This window comes from Haplochromis burtoni, unplaced genomic scaffold (genome assembly GCF_018398535.1).
Source record: "Haplochromis burtoni strain Fernald_Lab_line unplaced genomic scaffold, NCSU_Asbu1 Contig_98, whole genome shotgun sequence".
Taxonomy (NCBI): domain Eukaryota; kingdom Metazoa; phylum Chordata; class Actinopteri; order Cichliformes; family Cichlidae; genus Haplochromis; species Haplochromis burtoni.
Genome location: NW_024582459.1, coordinates 250,285 through 273,726, shown reverse-complemented (window position 1 = coordinate 273,726; position 23,442 = coordinate 250,285). Strand labels below are relative to the sequence as shown.

General features: G+C 39.7%; 1 protein-coding gene across 5 annotated transcripts in view; it reads left to right on the top strand.

Annotated features, from left to right (window-relative positions):
• Nucleotides 1–398: 398 nt before the first annotated feature.
• Nucleotides 399–23,442, top strand: part of col7a1l (collagen type VII alpha 1-like) — a 54,397-nt gene continuing 31,353 nt past the window's right edge. For 3 of the 5 annotated variants that reach the window (XM_042222927.1, XM_042222930.1, XM_014335137.2), the window contains exons 1-21: nt 399–689; nt 7,640–7,833; nt 11,248–11,428; nt 12,377–12,536; nt 13,823–13,916; nt 15,107–15,280; nt 15,552–15,715; nt 16,463–16,592; nt 16,678–16,794; nt 16,990–17,145; nt 17,439–17,555; nt 17,652–17,798; nt 17,892–18,011; nt 18,233–18,391; nt 19,708–19,821; nt 19,983–20,132; nt 20,631–20,768; nt 21,096–21,242; nt 21,764–21,883; nt 22,454–22,600; nt 23,128–23,418. In XM_042222927.1, the coding sequence (XP_042078861.1) occupies nt 7,758–7,833; nt 11,248–11,428; nt 12,377–12,536; nt 13,823–13,916; nt 15,107–15,280; nt 15,552–15,715; nt 16,463–16,592; nt 16,678–16,794; nt 16,990–17,145; nt 17,439–17,555; nt 17,652–17,798; nt 17,892–18,011; nt 18,233–18,391; nt 19,708–19,821; nt 19,983–20,132; nt 20,631–20,768; nt 21,096–21,242; nt 21,764–21,883; nt 22,454–22,600; nt 23,128–23,418 (2,902 nt within the window). In that variant the 5' untranslated portion in view covers nt 399–689; nt 7,640–7,757. The remainder of the gene's footprint in view (nt 690–7,639; nt 7,834–11,247; nt 11,429–12,376; nt 12,537–13,822; nt 13,917–15,106; nt 15,281–15,551; nt 15,716–16,462; nt 16,593–16,677; nt 16,795–16,989; nt 17,146–17,438; nt 17,556–17,651; nt 17,799–17,891; nt 18,012–18,232; nt 18,392–19,707; nt 19,822–19,982; nt 20,133–20,630; nt 20,769–21,095; nt 21,243–21,763; nt 21,884–22,453; nt 22,601–23,127; nt 23,419–23,442) is intronic. The other 2 variants (XM_042222926.1, XM_042222928.1) reach the window with 2 other exon arrangements.

Genomic DNA, 23,442 nt, shown 5'->3' with positions numbered 1-23,442 from the left:
TGCTGCCAAATGAAACACACAGTAATAGATGTGAGACACAGCACTTGGTGTCAAATCCTGAAAATTATTTTTACTGACATGCAGAAGTCGTTCTGTTGGCATAAAGACAGTTTTTGATTGATTTTCACAGTCCCGACTGAGGGAAGATTCAACTTGCAGTATGATTGTGGGTTATTGCAGAGTTAACCTCAAAGTACTTAACACCGTTTTTCTTTGCCAGTTATTCTGTCACCTTGAGGCCTCCGTGCTACACACAAGCACTGTTAGAAAAGTAACAATGCAACAGGGCCAAAGCTCCACAGAAACCACCACCTCTCTCTCAGTATGCATCTATGCCTTTACCTCCGTGTCTCTCTCTCCCTCTGAGCCAACAGGTTGCTGCAGCGTCACCCCCACCCCTCTTCCCAAACTTTTCTGTGCCTGAGCAAAGCCCAGGAAAGAAAACCTGCTTCATTCATTCACTCTTACACGCCTACCCCCTCTGTCACTCAGATACACACATATAGATACACACACGTGCGGATTTAGTCTCTAATAACTGCCTCTACAAGGATACAACAGAAAATCCAGAATTGCTTTTGCCTGACTCGGATGCAGCTTTTTATATGTATTTTTAGGGGGTGTTTTTCCTCTTTTTACCCTCAAAAGAAAATCACCTGGATTTGGAAGATAATAACTTGTGTGTATTGGTAAGTGAAAATGCATGGGCCCATTGAAAAGCCATTAGCTTAACTGCCTTTTAATATGGTGCTTTACAGGGTGCTTTTGAATTCTTAACTGGCCAGATACCCTTGTTGCACCGTAAGTGTCTGGACTTTTTATACTGAGCCATTATTGCTGCTTTTTACAGTAAAGTTTTTCTTTAATAGCTCAACTTGTCTGATATCAGTGCTCATCAGATACATTATTTGCTGTGAATGGACATCCTCCTCTGTTAAAGAACATTCACTTATATGTACAGACATCCCCATGCAGTGCCAAAGTCCTGCATGCTTTGTTGTCTGTTTTTGGATGACTGCTGTGTTTTTCTACAGATTTTAAACATTCGGGTTGAAAAGGAGCACAAAAGAAGATGTAATGCATTTTACAGTCATGTAAACTCTTGTGTGTCATAAATAATAAGAGCATACCAGGTTGTTTGCAAGAACATTGTCAGGAGATGAAACTATGTCAAATGAATGCTTGTCGATTTCCCTCCATGCGTAGACATGTCTGTGTTGGCTGCGTGCAAATGTAAAGAGATATTAAGACAGTAGCCATACTGCAGCCTTTGAGCTGTGCATGAGAGTCTGCGGTTTTGTGAGTGTGTGTATTAGCTATAGAAATGATGTGTTGCACCAAAGACATCTGTTATCATACAATGTAGTTCTGAGCTGTGTCTCTGTGTCTCTGTGTGTGCTTCCTTACGCGTATGTGTGTGTGTGTCATTTCACTGTCACCAGTTTCCCACCTACAAGGATAATCCATCCTGTGAAGTGGTGAGGTGGAAAATGCCATTATGTAGAAATAGCTGACATGCAGTTAGACTTGCAGGCATGTGATGTGTGAGTGGATGTGGGTGAGAAATAGAGATAGGGAACACAGAGGGGGTAGAAGGGCCAGGGACAGTAAACTTCATTTGGAAACATTATTTAATCCTCTCGCTGCAGTGATAAACTAAAGGCCTCTGACAGAAAAAAAGCACATTTTCTTTCTTCTTGAAGGTAGCAAGGTGTTTGTAATCCCAGCGTGCATACCCATGCATCCACTGCAGCTGTTTTTATAGCTAAGCTGAGCTTTTGATTGGAGAAATACGAGAAATACTTTCATTTGGATCTATAAAAATGCCAGTCATAACACAGTTTGACAAGCACAAATTAGTATTTTTGCACCAACAAGGTGATTTCCAAATTGCTATTAGTTGAAAACTTGTTGTGTCGTTGCAAGGTGTGCAGTGTCTCCTTAAAAAGTTTGAGAAAACTGGTTAGTGGGGCACAAAAGAAGAAGTGGAAGGTCTAAAAATCCAGAGGAGATGAAGAGAGTCTGAAATTAATGTCTTTAAGAAAAAGGAAAAAATCCAGCAAAAACTTCACACCTGACTCAGTTGATCCTTCGAATGTTTGCTGGAGCCTCATCAGAAATTTTCTCTGTGGAACAGTGGCTTTAAGAAGATAAACAGAGAGAAAAGCCACAATAACTTGACTTTAAATCTGTGGCAGCAGATCTTATAGAGTGATCAATCCAAATTTGAAATTCATGATTCAATTTGGTGTCACTATGTTGGGAGGAAGAGAGGTACGACAGTGATTGTCTAGAGCCATCTGTAAAACACGGTGGAGGCTCTGTCATGGTTTGGGTTGCATTATAGCCAGTGGTGCTAGGATCTTTTATTATGAATGCAGAAAAGTGCCATCAGATTTTGATCCACCATGCAGTACCATCTCTATTCAGCTATTCATTTACAGCACGACAAAGATCTCAAACACACTGCCAGTGCAGTAAAAGCATAACTGCACAGAAAAACATCTAATGGATCCATGACTGAGTCATGTAAACAGTTTGGGATCATCTTAACAGAGAATGGAGTCAAAGTCAGCCAGCATCCAAAGAGGAGCTTTGAAATATTCCTGAAGAGAGTTCAGGCTGTGTATGTATATGTGCAAATGTTTTAATCCCTGAACCCATTTCCCATTTTCATAGCAAAATATAAAGAAATGAAACATGGCCTAAGACTTTTGCTCTGCACTGTATCCTGTAGTACTGTTGTTGAAAGCTGTGATATTGGGCATGACAAATTATGGTAGTCATTAATCATGTTTTTGGTCCAATACTGGTTTAGGTTGAAATATCTCAACAACTAATTAAATTTGACTTAAAACCCAATGTCTTCAAAAAAGAAGTCTTACTAAATGTTTAAAACTGCACACCTGATCAACACCGGTTAGCATGATCAGTGTGAGGATGTTTATCTCAAATCATTTCAGAGCTGCTAGGGTGGCCCTTACAATATTTGGAGGAGCACATAATACTTTAATTTCATTCTCATAAAATTTGATTGAATGTTTAAGTAGATGTTGGCACATTTCTGAATATATTTCCATATTTTCTTCTAGAAACTTCTGTATACAGTGAAAAGAAAAGGCTTACAAAAGAATTTCACCATAGCGAAGCTGTCACAAGACTTTCACATTCTGCTTTTTCACACCTTTTCCAAATAAAGATGCAAACCTATTTAGAAGTCCGAAGGTTGATGATGATGATGATGATGAGTGATGAATACTCAATAATGGTGCACTGCACCGGCTGCCATTCATCACAACACAGTGTGAGTTTGTCCTCCCTTCACTTCAGTAATAAGAAGATACGTGCAGAGACAGATCTCAGATCTGCATTGGTATGTGAGGGGGCAGCCAGCGGGAGAGTGTAGTTTTTTGGCTGTGTTATATTACAGTTCAAGCCTGCCAGCTCTCACTTCCATCTGCAGAGGTTGTAAACTATTCAGCCTTCAGCCATTCTGGCTTAGTCAGACCAGATGGTCAAATCACACTGAGGAATTTTCTGGAATTCAGATTGTTTCATATTGATTGGTTTATTTTTTATGTTATCATTATATACATTTATTGGTGAAATATGCTCTCATGGGGCAAGCATTAAAGTTTATGAATTAGCTCGATGGATGGATTGTAAATGTTTAAAGGTAAAAGAAATGTGTTCTGTTTCCATCTCATGTGTAGAAGTTGAGTGAAGGCAGGTCTCTCTTTGATGTTATGCTTATGAACTTGCACATGCCCATGCAATACTCACGGACATGGAGGTACGTGCACAATCCACTATAAAGAGTGTATGAATACAAACCTAATGTAACACATAACACAAACAATGTTCTCTGTGTTAGTCCATGCATTTTAAAGCTTTTATCCGGCATAGAATTAAATGCTAGATTTAGTCTCCTTACATTCTGATGCTGGTCTTACATTTAATCCTTTAATAAAGTAGGTTGTCCATATTCTTTTGTCACAAGTTGACGTGGTATCTGTGTAGACGCTGACCAATTTGACTTTGTTCATGTAAACTTTTTCAGTTATTTGAAACTGCAGTAAGTGTGAGAGTTGGGGATGGATGGGAGATAATGCATGCCCTGAGTTATGTTTTTAGACTGTTTTAATTTGGGCATGTCTGCACATAGTGTCTGGCCTGTTGCTGAAAGAAATACATTTTTTCTTTCTTTGTTAGCTAACTGAAAAACATAAAGCAATTATTAGTTGAACATCTGATCTGTTTTCCTTGTCCGTCTTGAAAAGCTGAGCTTGTTGGGGAAAGATGAAGAGGTCTGTGGAAGCATTGGGACTCAGGAGAAAGAAATCTTTGCAGTCAAAGGTCTTTTTGAACTTAACCCATGCTCTCAGAGCGGGGCACACAAGCAAGCTGTCTATTGATTAAGTCTGAGAATGACCAAGGGGTGAGATATCCTGGCTTGATACAACCTCAGAGATGTCTGTTGTGGACTGCCGTGCTGGAGCTAGAAGTGGTAATAAAAGGCAAGACAAAATCATGTTGGCCACCCATTAACAGTGGCAAATATTAACAAGCCCTTTAACTCCCCATTTCTCTTCTTTCTCCAAGGTCTTTGTCATTCGAGGCTTTCTGTTCTTACTGTATCTATGAGGACATAATGATAAGAATATTTGGGGGTTGTACACTGAAATAAATGTGTAGATTTTCCTAGTGTATTTATCTTTTAGAGTCTATTTACTCAACAAGCATTAGTGTAACAAAAGATGTGTTATAAGTAGTTTGACAGCTTTAGGCAAAATGCTAGGAAAAAGTAGCTTTTGAATTTTTGATATGTTTATGTTAATCTTATCCAACTAAGAATACATAAGTGTGATGCATGATGCAAAGATGGCAGACATAAAGGAGACGCTATTCTTAATAAAGCTATTATTTGGGGCCGGATATGTTCCTATTTATGTGCCAAATAAACAGAATAATAGCATCCTGCGTCCAATAATGAAATTGGCCCATATGAAACATGTTTTCCGGGGTTGTTCCACTTCTGGCAGAATTATACATGAATCATGTTGAGATTAGAGAGATGAACTAAGTACAATAGTTAGTTGTTAATGAATAAACGCATCCATACATTGTTAATTTTATATTAAATCTGAGGGGATATTTACAAAAGGTTGCCTTATTCTCATAACATTGGGAGTACCTGGGAGTTTTTAAATGCATTAGTCATTTATTCTGACCCAAAGCATAATCAATTTCTATGTAATAATAATAATGGATTGCATTTATATAGCGCTTTTCAGGGCCCTCAAAGCGCTTTACAATTCCACTATTCATTCACACAATGGTGGAGGCAAGCTACAGTTGTAGCTACAGCTGCCCTGGGGCAGACTGACAGAAGCGAGGCTGCCATATCGCGCCATCGGCCCCTCTGGCCAACACCAGTAGGCGGTAGGGTAAAGTGTCTTGCCCAAGGACACAACGACCAAAACTGTCCGATCCAGGGCTCAAACCGGCAACCTTCCGGTTACAAGACGAACTGCCAACTCTTTGAGCCACAATCACAAGTAGTGAAAACCAAGGGCAGAGTAAAGAAGCTCCAGTAATATTTTCAGAGTACTCTCCTACTTGCCTTAAACAGCCTATAATACAGACACAGGCACATCCCCCCAGCTAACTGAGACAGAAAGGAGCATTTCTGAAATAACCAGGTGTACACCACTGTGAGAGATAATATTCCTATAAATCAGCTAGCATACGAATGAAAATCAGACTTGCGGTTTTTGCAGTCAAAAAGATAAGAGAAGGATTTTCTCTATTCCAGATCATTACTGGGCCTCTGTTTACTCTCATAGCAAAAACTATTATTCTCCCTCTATCTAGATTCTTGTGAAGAATGCTTGTGTTTTCACTGGTGAGACTCATCCATCTGAATGTGCCTGTTAGAAATACTGGCCATCTCCACCCACTTTGCCTTTCACACACCCAAAACCAAACTCTGGTAATTTTTTTTATCTTAACATTGTAGCTACAGTCCATATTTATTTATCTTTCTTCTCATTATCTGCTGTCACGTGAAAAAAACACGTTTTCACAGGACTGCATAGGCTCTTGTGAAAAACTATGATTCAGTAGCTTGTAGAACCAGCTTTTGTACAAATGTAATTGTTGTCTATACAACGTTGTAAGTCTATCATATTGTGGTGGAGGAATTTTGGTCCACTATTATTTACAATGTTGCTTCAGTTAATCGAGGTTTGTGGGCATTGGTTTATGCACAGCTCTCCTGCCACTGTATTTCAGCCATGTTGAGGTTTGGACTTTTTCAGGGGTATTGCAACACCTTGATTATCTTTGTTTTTCAGCCATTCTGTTATAGATTTCTGCTGTGATTGAGATCACTGTTGTCAATTTTTAGCTGTTGGATTTGACTCTAGAATACTTTGGTATAAAGAGGAGGTCATGGACAAGCCCAAATCATCGCTCCCCACCGTGCTTCACAGTTAATATGAGGTGTTTGTGGTCAACATGGTCCTGTGGATTGTGAACTTTAACATTTAACATGCTAACAAAGCCTCTTTGTTTTTTGCTATTTTTCTGAGAATGTTATTTTCCGTTGGCCTTGGGGTAAATGTGCTACGACTTCCACTCCTGGGAAGTTTGTGGCATTGCAATAATACAGATCTGAGTCCTGCAGAGCAGCAAACTGCCAAAACATCTCATTTCGTAAAGATGCCCACACTTGCTGATGGAATTATTAAGAATATATGCCATAAAAACAGGACTCTAGTGTTTGCATTTTAACTGCAAATATGACTTATCCAGCACACTATGTCAAAGCCACTGTAATGGCATGTTAGCTTAAGCCATAAAGCCATCAAACATCTTAAAGAGGTAGTTATGATTAGAAATGTACAGTGCACTCCATTTATGACTTATCCTGTCTCTGTTTTGGCTGTGATCAAATGATTTATCGCTGAGTTGTATCCTCAAGGTTCTTGTAACTTTTATACCTTTGAATAGAGGACTTTTTTTCATCACTAAACAGCATGTCATAAACAGTTTTACACATTTATGCCAACCTGTATGTTGAGATCCCAGGAGGATCTGCTTTGTAAGACAGCTACAGTAGATTATCAACACAATAACATTAAATGCTAAGTGCTTTAAATCAACGGGTCCTTATTGGACAGTATAAAAACCCCTTTGATGCTTTAATTTCCTTGGCGTCAGTGGAATTTGTTATAAAAGTGTTTACAGGGAGGCTCCTGCCTGCACCTGGACATATAATAATTATCAAACACATTATGCGCTTGTTAAGGACATGGAAGTGTATAAGAAGACATCCGAGTTCATGTATAATATGACATGAAAGTTTCTAACCTGGACCTATTTATTTGATTAGTATGCCAGTCAGTCATTGTTACATGTCTACAAGTCTCTTGAGTACGGCAGAACTACGCTGTTAAACTCTTCTTTGTGTATTACTGTAATTAAAAAAAATACTCTTAGCAAACACCAAAAGCTTGGCTTCTGCAGAAGAGTTCCAACTCCCTCACAAATGAAAAAAAAAAAGCTGATTATGTTTTTATCTTTGAGGGCCTGTAATTACTTTTTTCTTCTTGTTGTTCTTTTGCATATTTTTCAGATAGGAGAAAAGAAAAGGTGGGATTGATGACTGTGAAGTGCAATTTAGGAACTGCATTTGTGAAGAGAGGAACTGGGGAGGAGGAGAAGGTGACTGAAGGAGGAAGACGAGGAAGAGTATGGGTCACTCTTCTGTGTGCATCTTTCTACTGTCCCTTTATCTGACTCATCAAAGTGTTGCAGCGCAAGCTGAAGGTGAGTCGTCATATTTATAAACCTGTGTACTGCATGCTTACAGAATTTATTAATTTGCGTGAAATTCCCTTCTCCTATAGCACATCAACTTTCCTCCTTACTTTTTCCACCCCCTCAGTTACTTGATGATTGATTTATTTAACTCAGTGACTCATGTTTGCAGTCATTTTTCTCCATTTCATTTTCTGTCTGTGAAAAAAGAGTTAGGTACGTATTATTCTGAGTCACAGCCACATGTCCAATTGTTAGCTTGGTGCACAGATCTATGAATTAGACAGGTTGGATGATCAGGGCAAGGAAAGGGCAGGTGCTCAATGAATAGAGTCTGTGCGAGTGCTCCATCATTAAATCTCCACACCTGGATTGGTACATGGGGCAGACACTAGCCCAGCTACATTTTCTCTCCAGACTCTGTCTAGTCAGGGAATTTAAACATCTGCTGCCCTCATGTACAGTACAGCACTCTGTCAGCTACGCTGTCAAACCCATCCCCCTAGATACAGTACTCCAGCCTCAGGTGCTATTGGATGTCACCAAAAGGTCAACGAGCCAATCAAAAGTTAGATTTCCTCCACTTGGATTGTGATTGGCAGAAGGTGATTGGTAAAGTTGTTGGGCAGAATTATGGAAGGTTATAAATAGCCCAAGAATACATTAAAAGCTGTGCTTCCTATGCAGGTGCTCCTACTGTTGATTAATTATAGTTTTAATTGTTAACCCAACATTGTTCTTAAGGTCCTGTGTTTCATAAAACACAGGAAATAGGTTTGTATAATTGTCATTAAATAATCTCATCTCATACGAGCAACAAATAAGCAATAATGTATGGAAGCTGCTCATTGTGAGAAACAATCAGATAACTTTAACCCAACTTTTCAGCATCATTAGTGTTTTGTAGCCTCTTTTAACTCAGTGATTTAGATCCCACAAACTTACTGAGAGAAGCAGTTTCAGCCACTTTTGCCAGCTGTCTTTTCTGCAGCAGTAAGCAGCTGTTCTCATTAAATAAGCTATGACAAACTCACTGTGCATACCTGCCCAACACCAAACAGCATGCACTAAAAAATTAGCAACTGGCTCATTGGGAAAATGTAATATAAAAAAATCCCATTTTAATCTCAGTAGTTGGTGGAGACCAAGACAAAAATACTGCCGTGCTGCCACAATGACTGATAGCCCTCGAAAGCAAAGGGCCCTTAGGCTTATAATAGGCTTTATTGAGCAACTACTTCCTGTTCTCACCTATGTTCTTAACGATTATTTTGTAGCACAATACATGTTATTGTTAATTGCATTTTTATTGATGTGTGCTCTCTGATGGGTTACATCTTATGATCTCATGTCTTAATCTTGTCAGAGGTGATTGGAGTAATGCATCAATATTTCTGAGGCTTTTTCTTTCTTGGCAGAATTTTCTGCAGCATATGCTCAAGCCACTGGGCTACATCTAATGTGGAAATCAGTGGTGGTCCAACACCAAGGTGTATGCAACCTTTGAGATATCAACATATATAACCTTCAAGAAAACCATTCCTAATCCCTCAGCATGTTTTGTGTCCTTATCCTGGGCATGTCGATCTCACCTGCCAGCCTAGACAGACGAACTTCTGGATAATTGATCTTGTTTTCCATCCCAGTCTGTGTCTGTCTGACAGACACCAACCTCCAGCTGCTTCTTCGCTCAGTCTTCACAACATTTTATGTGCGTTTACTAAAATCCTTCAAGTGTGAAATGCATCCAGTAAATGGAAAAGCCACATGTTTATTATAGGGTAGGTAGTTGCTTTTATGAGGCACAACTCGGACCGGAAAGTATGAACATTGTTTTATCTCTTCAAAGTGCATCAATGAGTATAAGTCCTCGCTAATAGATCTGCTGTTGCTGAATATATGATACTACAGCTTCCAAAGATAATAGTGCTTGAGAGGCCTCCAAAATGCTATTCCCGGTGATATTTTGTTTCCTTGGTGTATGGCCAGAAATGTATAGGTGTGTGAGGAGGAACATAATGTTAGGCCGCTATGGGCTGAAGACATATGTCACCCCCAGTGAATCCTGGGATTGCAGCCAAAGGAAGAAGGGTGAGATAATAGAGGAGAGAAAGCTTGATAATGAAATAGAAGACAGCAGAGAATCGCTTATCACTTACAGAACAATCAGTTGCGCCTATCTCCTATTCACTAGCCTAATCAATGCTGTTGTCACTTTGGTTTATTGCATATGCAATACCAGAATATTGACTTACAAGGTGTTTGCAGACACAGCAGTTTGTGCATGTGAATATGTGTCGGTGCACTTGCGTATTCAGTGCACCAGTTCACTCAAAAAAGCATCTAAATCCCATCAAACCCAGCAGATTCTTATTTTAAATGCGTTTGTTTGCTTGGGCAAGGGTACTGACCCTGATTTTGGGTGTGTTTACCTTATTATTCTAAGCGTTTCTCATCGCTGTACTAAAGTTTTATTGCTGGAGTGCTCAGAATATTGATAGTCTCTTTGGCTCACTTGTGTCTCATTAAAAATTCATAAGGATTTGTGTGAGGCTCTGGCTGCATGACAGAAGCAAATGAAAGGAATCCCCTCAGCAAGGTGGAACAAGACTGCTATCTGGTGGTCAATGTAGGAATTAAAGATGTCTGAAGCAGCAGGAGGCTAAATTAGTGTTTTTGAGGTTTCAGAGGGAAACCCTTAAAGATAAATGTAATGGAGAATTACATTTTGATAAAATGTCTTATTCAAGTCTTGAAACCAGCAAAAAAAGAAAAAAAAAAAACAAGAAAAAAACCCAAACAAATTCAGTAGCTGAAAATGATAGATTGCATTTTTAAGTAAAGGATAAAATATTCAAATATGGCTTGGGCAATTTATAATACTAAAAGTTATTAAAGTAGCACTGATAGTGATAGATAATAGATTAAAACATTTAGTTAATGAGCTCAAATGAGGGCAATATTAGTTAAGTAAATTTTAAAAAAGTGAGTTCTGTTTAAAACCTCACTTGGTTTTCTCAGTCGGTTTTCAGAGAACCGATATTACCCTGGTAACCAAACGATATGTGTCAGTAAACCACGGTGTAAAGTGCCATTTAAGTGGTTGATGACAGTTTCTACCAATCTGTAGGCAGCATAGCTTTCAGGAACTGTTGGGTATTTATGTAGAATTAGAATTTGGAGAACTCACAATCCACGAGCCATAAAAATACAAAAAAGGATATAGAGAGTATAGAGATATATAGAAGTTTCACCTTTTTTGAAGTTACTGACGAGGTAATGGAATAATAGCTACGTATTAGTATTAGTGCATTTCTTTTTAATTCTTGAATCTTCTTAAAATATATCTTATTGTGTCTTTCCATGCTTCATGTATATGCTACCATTTTACACATATTAATTAATCTTTTCTTCTTTCCTCAGCATGCAGGACAGTGGTTCAGGCCGACATAGTGTTTCTGGTGGATGAGTCCTGGAGCGTGGGTCATAAAGACTTTTCCAGAGTCAAAGACTTCATCTCAGCCATCATCTCCTCCTTTCAGGACAATGTGGTCGGAGCTGATGGGGTCCGTTTTGGAGTCACTGTCTTTGGGGATGTTCCAAGGTAGAAGTCAGTCCTGAGCTTGGCACATCGCATGAACCTTTGTGGCAGCTTGGCATAAATTAGATTCAGCTGTCTTTTCTACATGATCACGTTCTATGACCACTGACAGGAGACGTAAATAACACTGATCATCTCTACATTATGGCTCCAGTATCTAGTGGGATATACTAGGGAGCACATGAACCTTTTGTCCTTGAAAGTTGATGTGTTTGATTTGTTACAAGAAGGAGAAATGGGCAAGGGTAAGGATTTGAGCAAGTTTGTCAAGAAACAGATGTTGGTGGCTAGACAACTGGGTTGTCTGCAGCTCTTCTGGGCTATTTTTAGTCTGTAGTGGTTGGTATCTATCAAAGGTGGTCTGGGGAAGGAACACCAGTGAACCAGCAACAGGATCACTGATGCACTAGGGGAGCAAAGGCTAGCCTGTGTTGTCTGATCCAACAGATGAGCTACTATAGCTGAAGGAGTTATTGCTGGTTCTGATGGAAAGGTGACAGAATACACAATCCTTTGTGGTGGCTGCATGTCCATACTTAAAACCTCTTTAGTGGTGAAAGCACCATCAATGGGCTCATGAGAATTAGAAACTGAGCCATAGGTGTCCCGGTCTAACAAATCACATTTCCTTTTACATCACGTGGTTTGTTGCAGATTGTGAACACCCTTTTATAGAAAGGGTTTTCCCTAGTGACTGTGGCCTCTTTCAGCAGAAAAAAGTGGCTCAGGAATGGTTTGGGGAGCACAACAATGAGTTTGAGGTATTGACTTGGCCTCCAAATCCCCCAGATCTCAATTCTATTGAGCATCTGTGGAAATTGGAAGTTGGATTTTAAAACAATCAACTCAATTATAGGAGTCTTGGTCCTTTGCATTTATGTCAAAGTTCTGTGGTCTAATGTGGAAAAATGTTTCTATCTGATCCAGTTTTGTGCTTCTATGTCCATGCAGGATGCGGATTGCTTTGACAGACTACAATTCCCTTGAGGAGGTACTCAGAGCCATCAAAGACCTTCCCTATGAAGGTGGATCCAGGAGGACTGGCATGGCACTCCAGTTTCTGGTCGACTCTGTTTTCAGCCCCGTCATCAGGCGGGATTCTGTCCCGAAGGTACGCTGCTTTACACAGCGAGGTGGATTGTTATACACTGAAAAAGAGAAATTTAAATCTTGGTAATTTTTGACAACATGTTGTTTCACAGGCTTTGGGGAAATTATTGATTTGAGATTACTACCCATGCTGCAAAAACATGCATGTACTGTCTGTTTAGGCCCTGTGTGAAAGGAAATGACTAGTCAGGAATCTATATTTCCACTCCACAGGACATGTGGAAAAAACAAATAAACAGGTTTACCATTCTCACACTGCTGTGAATCTGATTAAACCATCGTGTTATATGCTGAGAATACAAATTGATAATATTTGAAAGGTGCAACAGGGAACAGGATTTATTTTGCTTTCTCTGGTGCTTTGGAGGAAAAATAAAAGATAAAGAAAATACATTTTCCACCACAGATTTTCATCGATTATCAGATGGAGATAAGGCGTGACTGCTAAACATCCAACAGATGGTCATCCACAGTGACTCAACTTGGTTTATGCCAATGACCTTAAAAAAACAAGTGTTAAATTGGGCTTGGTGCGTTTCTTGGATCCTAACAAAAATGCCACATTCACCAACTTGTCTCAGAAGTTCCTTGTCAAATATCCAGATACACTTTCTTTCCCACAACTCTCCTTTTCTATCAGACACATTTCCCTGACAGTCTAATACTGTAGTGTAGTCACAGTATAACACAGCTGGTTAGCATTCTAATCATTTCTCTATCTCTGTGTGCATGTGTGAATCATCTTGCTACAGCACACTGGATATGGGAAGGTGGAGAATTGAGGATTAGGCTGATATATTGAATTGTACAGCATGCAAAGCAGCAACTACATTCTCCTGTGGATGCTCTCCACCTCCCTTCCTCACTGACTGAGGGGTGAACTTTGAGTGAACTGAGAGAATTTTCCTTAATGGGGAAATTATTAGACTCAGCTGCAAGCCAGCATCCTTGAATTCCACTTTGAGTTTGGGTCTGATTTATTTAATTATGTTTTCAATTATGTGCTAAACTGCATCAAAAGGCTTTGGAGGCTTTCATGAGAATGGTACTGTTTGCATGGATGCTCTTTTAACACAAACAAATGTTGTTTGGAGGCTTGATTTAAGCCTCCAGTGATGCCAACAATAGTTGAAAACAGAGGTTGAAAGAGAGCAGCTGAAAATGACCCGTATGTGTTTAAATATAATACATTTTACTAGCTTTATATTATGCATTCATTTATCAAGAATTAGCAGATCTTCACATTATTGTCTTTTCTTTACATATGCCATTTTCTGTCCTGTGCAGATTGCTGTTTTGCTCACAAATGGACAGTCGGACGACCAGGTCAATGCTGCAGTCAGAGCAGTAGCAGACAATGGAATTACTGTCTTTGCAGTAGGTGAGTGTGGAAGTTGCTATTGTGAATTCTTTCAACATCCCCACTGCAGCAGCCCTTCAGATTTTATCCAAGCTCTGCCTGCTTATCTGCAGTGTTTGCAGTTAGAAATTCATGTCCTGTGCATTTGAATTCATTGGATTCAGTGTGGGTATTTGTGTGTAGGAGTCTTGTTTCTGAGTACCTGAGCGCGCTCATGCTTCTGTATGTATACACAGGTGTGTGTGTGTAAGGATAACTGATCGATCCAGCTTCTGTGCTTTGTATGTAAAGGCACACTTTCTGATAGTGTTGCATCATCTTTCTCCCTCCTTATGAATGCACCAAGTTTACTTGCACATACAGTACCTTGCCCTTTTCCCCCTACTCACAGGCATAAGCACACAAGCCCACAACTTACTCCTCACAGCCTGCAGCGATGCAATAATTACTGCTCATTAGCCAATGGTGTGCTAATCGCAGTCATTTTTCATTAGGCAATTCTGTGCCTTCCCAACCCACCCACCCCCACCACTGACACCAAAACCTGCTCCTCTTGTTCATCACCACCGCGTGGCAGCTCGACATGAATCTTGACCGCTAATGCAAAGCCAATATTACCTGTAGAGCTAGAGCAGCCTGGAAAGCATAAATTTAATTATGTCAGCGCCTCCCTGCTCTATGCAGCCTTAGACCTCGTAAGAAATCAACATGCACATTCATGTTGTTTATGTGCAAATTTCATACTGTAGACAACTTATTCAGAGTTGCAAAATGCAAAAATCTCCCAGTGGTTTTCTTTTGTGCATTAGGAAAAATTAAATACTTAAATACTTCACGCCTTGGCATTTAGGGCCCACTTGCACAAACTGAGATTCGTTCCAGAAATTGAATGACTGTGGTTATTTATATGTAAAATATATGTGTATATGGGCACATATTGGAGCTTTTCATATTGAATCCGTCAAAATGCAACACCTCCCCCTGGTGGAGATCAGAAGAAATACAAACAAAACCATTTAATATCCACACAGTGTGCATTAATCGAGTAAACTTCCACATAATCAAAAATTTGTTAATAATACCTTTAAAAAAATCTTGTCATATGTGCACATTTTTTTTGTTTATCATCTTGAATTGGTTATGAGACATTTTTATGCACCTTGGCATAAAAGACTTTATTTCATTATCTTCTTATTTATACTGAAAACCAGGCCTCACGGGGGTTGATGAGGCAGAGCTTAGGAGGGTTGTGTCGGAGCCACATGCCGAGCATCTATTGCCGGTCACTGATTTCTCTACCATGGACACCATCCTCCCCAAACTGTCCCGCAGAGTGTGCCTCACTGCCTCTGAACCCCCACGTCCTGTGAAAACTTCCCAGCCTAGTAAGTTCTTCGTAATATGCTGAAAAAGCTGCCTACTCACTGACAGCTGTTTGCATTTTCATATTGACGAATTGTATTGCACTCTCGCACTTGAAAGGTATAATAAAAATGAATAATAACGTTCTTTTATTTCACTGTACTCTGCAGCTTCTTTGCTAACATAATCTATCTTGTAGACATATTTTACATCAACTTGCATATTTTCTGCTCCATGTTCCACTTCTCATCCCGTCTGTCTCATCACTCTTTCTACACTTACTTTTAATCGTAGGCGAGGAACGTGTGGTGGGTCCCAGAGACCTTCAGGTTAGCGAACTGGCCCACAGTTCTCTTAGACTGACGTGGAGCCAGGCCACGGGTGATGTCACCGGATATCGCCTCCTGGTCACTCCACTGAGCTCGGAGGGACAACTCCTTCCTGTGCAGCAGAGGCAGGTGAGGAATTGTCCATAGATAAGGTCACTGTTGCATTATTGTTGAGCTAGAGCATGCAATATGTCATCATACTGACTTTCATAGACAGTAAAGCATTTAATTCATGAATTAGTTGGACATCTCAGTTTTTTTTTACTGCTGATTAATCACCTCACTCTCCATGGAATTCCTCTTTAAAACACATCGATTACATGAACTTCTCATATTAAAAGTTAAAACAGCTGACAACAGCAGCTCACCCCTGTGATCAGTCTAAGTAGTGGACTCATTTCAGTGAGATTTATCTCTCCTGCAGTCATTGTGTAGCACTCCAAACTCGGTGAAACATTTACAAAAGCAATCAACATGAGCAGTCGTCTCAATGATATCAGTGCTTCTTTGTTTCTGCCTAGATTCTGCATTATGTTATAAAACGCAACATAAAACCTAATTTAATTATCGTGGACAAAAGTCTAAACAAACTGTAAAGATGTCAGTGGTTTTTAGAGTTAGATATATAAATGAAATTGAAGCAATAAAGGCAAAACAGCAGGATATTTATGTAAGCGTACTTCCCAAAAATGTTCCATTGCAGAGCCTCCAGGTATGTTTATCTTCTGCTCTGACTTGATCATTCTTCCTCTTAATCAATCATCCTCTTCTAAACATCATTCTGTCTTCCACTTTATGTCTCAGGGAAACACAACATACACACTCAAACATACACACACTCAGATCCTTTTGTTCTGCTGTCTGTGTATGTAACAGATGGATCTGAAGGCAGATGTGAGCACAGCCATGGTGACAGAGCTGAGTCCCAAAACCGACTATTCCCTCACCGTCTATGCCATGTACCCAGGCCTCATAGGAGACTCTGCGACAATCAAAGTAAAGACAAGTGAGTGTCTGCTCATGCACCTAGTGTCTCTATTTTTAATTGTATGCTGTCATCTTTCCCTGAGCAACAGGTGTCTGTCTTTCAGCGCCTTTGCCCGAAGTTTCAAACTTCCGTGTTATTGAGGAGGGCCTGTTCTCCCTGCGCCTCGGCTGGACACCCCCCCAGGGGAAGCTAAATGGATTCAAGATCTTCATCCCGAGATGTATGCTGACATAAGTGCATTTATTGTTATTTATTTTACTGCACACCAGCGGAAAAACATGTAGTCAATTAATTTAAGCATGCTAGATGTTAACTTTGTTTCCAGAGGGGTTTGTTGAAAGAAAGCTGTAATGGGTTCTAATAAAGAGGTTTTTTTTAAAGTATTATTTCTTGTGCATTTATGATTGTTCTCCAGCCAACAGACCAGGATTCATTTATGAGCAGCTGCTTCCTAGAGACATTTCCTCTCATGTGATTGACAGTCTGGAGGAGGATAAGAAGTACACTGTCAGTATTTATGCTGTGTACCCCGAAGGACCAAGTAAACCGGTTTCAGTAGTGGGGAAGACATGTAAGTTTATTAGCTTGGCTCAAAACCCCATCATTATGTTCATTTACATAAACAGGAAAGCCAGAGAGCACGCTCCGGCACACTGGAAGCAGTTTATTAACTGCTTTAAATGTCTCTTCAAACAACACCTAAGAGCAAATATTAAAGTGCAGTACCACAATATTTCCACAGCAGGGTGGTATTGTTTTAGTAAAAAATATTAGCAAGCAGACTCTATTCTCTACTCTGTCATGTCATTGTGTATAATTCACCTAAATTTACCTTTGCATGTATGTGTGGGATGTGCTTAATAGTGAAGTTGGTGCCAGTTCATCAGTTTCTGGTCCAAAATGCCACCACAGACACCGTTCAAGCAAGGTGGGCATCAGTTAAAGGTGCTACAGGATACCGTTTGACATGGGCATCTACAGGTATTGTGGTTAAGTACCTTTCTTGCGAAACAGCTAAAATGCGAAATATTTAATTTAATACATCTCTTTGCTTAAATGTCACTTTATATCTTGTAGAAGGCCACATAGAAAACATAAACCTCGGGGACAATTTTAACTTCTACATGATACAGGGCCTCCACACAGGCTCTGAGTACACCATCACCATCAACCCCATCTTTGGAGACATTGAGGGGCCTATCACCACTGCGAAAATCAAGACATGTAATTAAAAATTTTCAAAATAAAATTGCACCAAAGCAGTAGATAAGATGCATAACAGTCCTCTTTGTCTTTCACTATCTCTCTTTCTGTCAGTGGAAAGTAGTTCAGTACAGACTCTGAAAGTATCTGCTGTGAGCACAAGTACTGCAGTCGTCTCATGGAACAGTGTCCCGGGGGCTACAGGATACAGACTGGCATGGAGACCCACCCCAGGTGATTTATTCAGTCACTATTGTCTGCCGCTGTTTACCCTTGTTTTTTGCAGATATTCTCAACTCAGTTATTTTCTCAATGGACACTTTAACCATAGCAACATGACAGTAGCTTGCGATGAAATACAGGGAAAGAAGGAGGATATTTGCCTCTGATACGAAGTGAAAGTTTGAAGTCACTGAGGAATAACAGACTAACTGTAATGTTAATATTATTTCTAGAGTTTGTTGGTCGGGATCGTCCCAGGCAATTGGCTCTGAACACCAGCACTACACAGTACCAGCTGAAAAATGTAGCCCATGATACGGAGTATGTCCTGACACTTTACGTGCTGTTTGGCGCTGCGGTTGGACCTGGCATCGCTGCCACCTTCAGAACTTGTAAGTAACCTTGTTCACCAGACATCATATTCATATGTAGGAATAAGCCATTTTTTCATCTTTTTCAGTAGACTTTTTTTTCCCAGAAAACTTTTGGGTGTAGCTTTAGTGTTTATTAGAAGGAAGTAAAGATGTAATAAATATTATTTTTAGAAATTGTGTTCCACACTTACCGGAGCAGCTTCCCAGGATGCTTACTGGCTGTTATCAATGAAATCTGACCTCTAGTTGTCTTGTTCCTCTGTGCGGCGTCATCTCAGTCATTCAGTAAGTATAATGGCGAGAGAAAGACATCTGGTTTTGTTTGATTGGCATGTGGCCACGGTAACAGGAGTATATCTATGTTCTTATGGTGCTATGTTTCCTCAGTTCAATATTGCTTTACCATTCTATTGCAGACACACACATACAAAAACACTGGGTAACACTCTATAGAACTTTTTGACGCGTACCCAAAATAGCCCATAAGTCATAAGTCACATTAGGTGCTTAGTTAGCTGGAAAATATGCATTTTTCCAGCTTCCCATTATGTGCTTTTTAGAGCTCAGGAACATAGGACCCTTGGGGCACAGGAATGACTCCATTTCAACCACAGTTCCTACTTCTGTCACTTCTCTTAAAGTCTAAAAGAGTTTTTTTCATGACTGAAACTAGAAAGCTAAATAGTTTTTCAAACTTCTCTGTATTACTGAAAATACTCAGATATGCCAGCTTGCACAGTCTATAAGCAGTAGAGCTGTGGAGCTGTTCCCATTATTGGTTCTCTGTTTTGTCTGTTGTGGGTGCATGCACACAGGTGACGTAATAATGATGTCACATCATTCCACTGATATCCAGGAGCACTTATATCAAGCTTTCACTATCAAGCTAACAATGCCTGGGACGAAAAATATTAAAAACTAAACATTAAACCTTATAAACATGAATGCAAAGAAATCTTGAAACCTTGATAAGAAATTTTGATATGTAAATGGTTTATGAGGAGAGAATTGAATTCAGTGGTGCAATGCACAACGAATTTTGGGGGCAACACTACATGCTAAACAGACTTTTTTGTTTGTATTAACCATGACCACACACATCGTCACTGACCTCTGTTACATGTGTAACCACACCCAACGAATTGGAGTCCTGACACTGAAGTGAGCAGTGCGTTTAGTGATCAGCAGACTTTCAGCAACTTCCAAAATGGGCTTTAAGAAAAAAAGTCACGATGAGGAAATCAAAAACGCCAAAGATTTGTGATTCATCTTTTTTACTTGAAACAGGGTATTTATAAGATCAGCCCTTGATGTTTTTTCTTTCATTTTTTCAGCTCCTTTGGGTTATGTCTCTAACTTCAAGGTGACATCCTACACAAGCACCACTATAGATGTGGCGTGGAGTCCCATCGTTGGAGCCACCGAGTACAAACTCTCATGGAAAACAGGTAATATATTTATACCTATTCCTTCCCATTACACCATTTTAAAGCATGCCAGCATGCCAGCATGCCAGCCCGATTAAAGACCCTCTATTTACCATACATTATCTTTACAACAGATAGATAGATAATTTGTCTTTTGTTTTGTTTTCGTCTGATGCTTGCAGATAATAGCAAACCCCAAGTCCAGTACCTGGATCGTAGCATCCTCTTCCATCGTCTCAAAGACCTGAATCCACGGTCTACCTACACAGTCACCATCTGTGCAGTGTATGGCAACTCAGAGGGACCAGAAATCTCCTTATCTCAGCTCACAGGTACTAAACATATGTGAAGTCTCAGTGACTTTGAATTTATCATGAGCCATCTTTAGATCTAAAATGGCTCTGTGCAGCTGTGCCCCCATCGTAATTAAATGGGAAGGGTACGGCAAAGTTCCCCAATCTGTGCCACATAAACCCTCGTAAGTGTCGCCGTTTGACTGACATGTCATGTACTTTGGTCTTCCCGTTATAACCACAGTTCCTGCTGCTGTCACTTGTAGTATGTGTCACTGAGTCCAAGTCAGCAGGGCTGCTATCATTCTATCACTGTCACTGTCAGAGTGTTATTCCGAGCTTCAAGTGCTAAGTTTATTACAGTGTAAAATAATAGGGAGGGGTAAGTAAAGTCACATCAGCAATTTTTTCAGATATTTTAATCACATATTTTATGATTTCTGGGTCCTTAATGCATTGTGATGTGAAAAAAAAAATTGTCACAGCTTTATGGTATAAAACCTGGATTAACATCTCCTGTGGTCATGTTATGCTTAGCTGCAGTGTCAGAGTCAGATCCAATCCAGCCAGTGAGGGAGGTGAAGGTTGAGGACATTGGAGTAAATTCCTTCACACTATCTTGGAAAAAAGCACCAGGGGCTTCTGGATACAAAATCTCTTGGATCCCATTTCTTGGTAAGAAACCACATAATTAAACCCCCCAAATGTGTATTCTAATGCCTCAGGCTATGAACAAGTAGACATAACATACAGTAGAATTACAACTGCATTTACATCTCTGGATCAGAGAAGCTGAGAAAAAACATTTTCACTCGGGTCGATGAAAATATTAAGCATGTCTTAAATTAAAATATTTGCAGTATTTTCCTATTACAGCATCTAGCAGCATAATGAGTTACCACTCCTCAGTTTAGACTCTTGTGGCTCATTGTATAACAGTTTCATCCGTAAATGACTGCAAACACGGTTGTTTGACACTTTCATAATTATTCTGTGCACTAGGGGGTGATGAGAAGTCCCATGTGGTATCGGCTGATTTTGCCTCCTACACCATCCGCAACCTGCGAGAGAGCTCAGCTTACAAGATCCAGGTGTCCTCCATGGTGGGCAGCAGGGAAGGAAGCGCTGTCCTGGTCACAGCACGTACCTGTGAGTCCTGCCTGGCCCTGGTAGTAGGGAACAGTCTGAGTTTCAGGGAAATGTTCAGTAATATATGTTTCGCCAGTTTCCTTAAACAGATTATGTGTAAATGCCACTACGGTGGCTTAAAATTTAGTAGATTTAAAAGTACCTCGTATTGAAAGTTCCAATGAGCAGCTACCAAAATGCAAGTTAAACACTTTGAGTCAACTCAAAATCTTTTATCAGAGGCTATGAAAAACTTCATAAAATCACTACGTTTAAAATGGTTGTATTTCAGGAACAAGTCATTCAAAACTTTTGTCAAACCTCTTGAGTCAAAGCTGAAAGTTTACACTTCAATCACATATTGATGGCCTAATTTAAAATCTAATGTGGTGGATGCAAAAAAAACCTTTTATGTACATATATGCACCTAATACTGGGAATGTTAAAGTTTATATTCATTAGGACGTATGATATAATAAATCCACCTAATGTCACTTGTTTCTTTATGTCATTATTCATCAGAGCTATTTTGTGTGTTTCAGTGGATCTTCCCAAAGTAGAAGGATTTGTTGCTTTGAATACAACAGATAACAGTACTGTTCTGAACTGGACACGCGTAGCTGGTGCCTCAGGATATCGCCTCTCCTGGAGGCACATCTCAGGTCAGTAAGCAACCACAACTTGATAAAGCACCTTCTTATAATTCATGCAACTTTCTTTTAGGCTCCAGAGATGAATTACATATTATGTAAATGATATTACACTGCATACAGAGACCTGCCATAAACATTCTTTTATTTAGCAGGTCTTGGTCTGAAAAGGCAATATTTGCCTGAATAAAACACAAGTATCCCAGCATGCCAGGAATAATTGTTTAGAGATTTCATAGTGTTTTAACCATGATATGTCTTTTGTGAGTAAAGTGGCAACATAAGCACCCTTTTGTTAATAAGGTGAAAAGTCTTATTAACAAAATTCCTAAAGTAATATTGTCATAATTGACAGAATCTCCGTATATGTCATTTGTCACCAGATGTTCAGATATATCATTGTTACTTGTAGATTTGACACATTATTTTACAGGTTATTAAAAAATACTGTTTGCTTTCCTTTTTATACACTCAAATCCATTTTAGTATAAAGATTTATTTTCCTATTTCTTATTTCTTGAAACCATACTGTCACAAGTGATCACTTTGCAACACCATGTTTTCTATGTATGTTTTTTTCAGTGTTTGACACAAAAACAGAAATCCTTGGCCCTGGATTCACCTACTATAAGATCAGTGATCTCTTGTATGGCAGAACATATCTTTTCACCATCAGACCTTTGTATGGAGAAGTGGAGGGGCCTATAAGCACCATGTATCAGAGAATATGTAAGACTCTCTCCAAGTTGTTTGACTGAATGACAGACATACACTTCAGATCCTTCTGTTTACTTTAATACATCCACTGATCAGGCTATAATACCTACAGTCACATCACACTATACTGTGTGTGTATTTTTATTTTTGTAAGCATAAAATTGACAAAGCTCAAATTAGCTTCCTGAAGAAAAGAAATGCTATCTTAGCTAAGTGTTAAGCTATTTAGCACTACATCTCTCATATGGCCATCTTATTCTAAACTTCATGAATGCTTTAAAATGTTGAACCTATTTGTCTGACTACCCATGCATCTTTCTTAGCTTTCTATTGTCAGCTGTTCTGTTTGTTGATATTCAGTGAACACCTACAGTAGCTTTTTCCTAAGACTGGTACAAGCTGAAAACCCAAACTGAAGAATGCTGCAGCAGTGTTTTATTGCTTCCTTTGCAATCCCATTTGTTGTTCCAGCAAAGACTCTGTTTGACTCCAGAGACTTCAAGCGTTTGATTTATTTGTTATGGTTCTGTGTATCACAGTGGGACCAGCTCGCCCAGCGTTAACAGTCCAGCCTGTGCCACCTACAGTGCCCCCCCATTCCCCACCTAACACTGGGGACTCCCAGACTGCCTCTATCATCAACACAACCACTGCTCAATCACCCATGAGGACCACCTGGCACCCTGATGTTGTGCTTCCAACTGAGTCCTTAACAACCAAGAAGCCCCACGTTCAGCCAAGTGTCACTGAGGGCAAGGCAGGAGCAGTCACGTCCTTTCGATTAACCACACTGAGTAGAGTGACAGAGAAAAAAACACCACCACAACCAGGTATTTTAGAGATTCTCTTATATT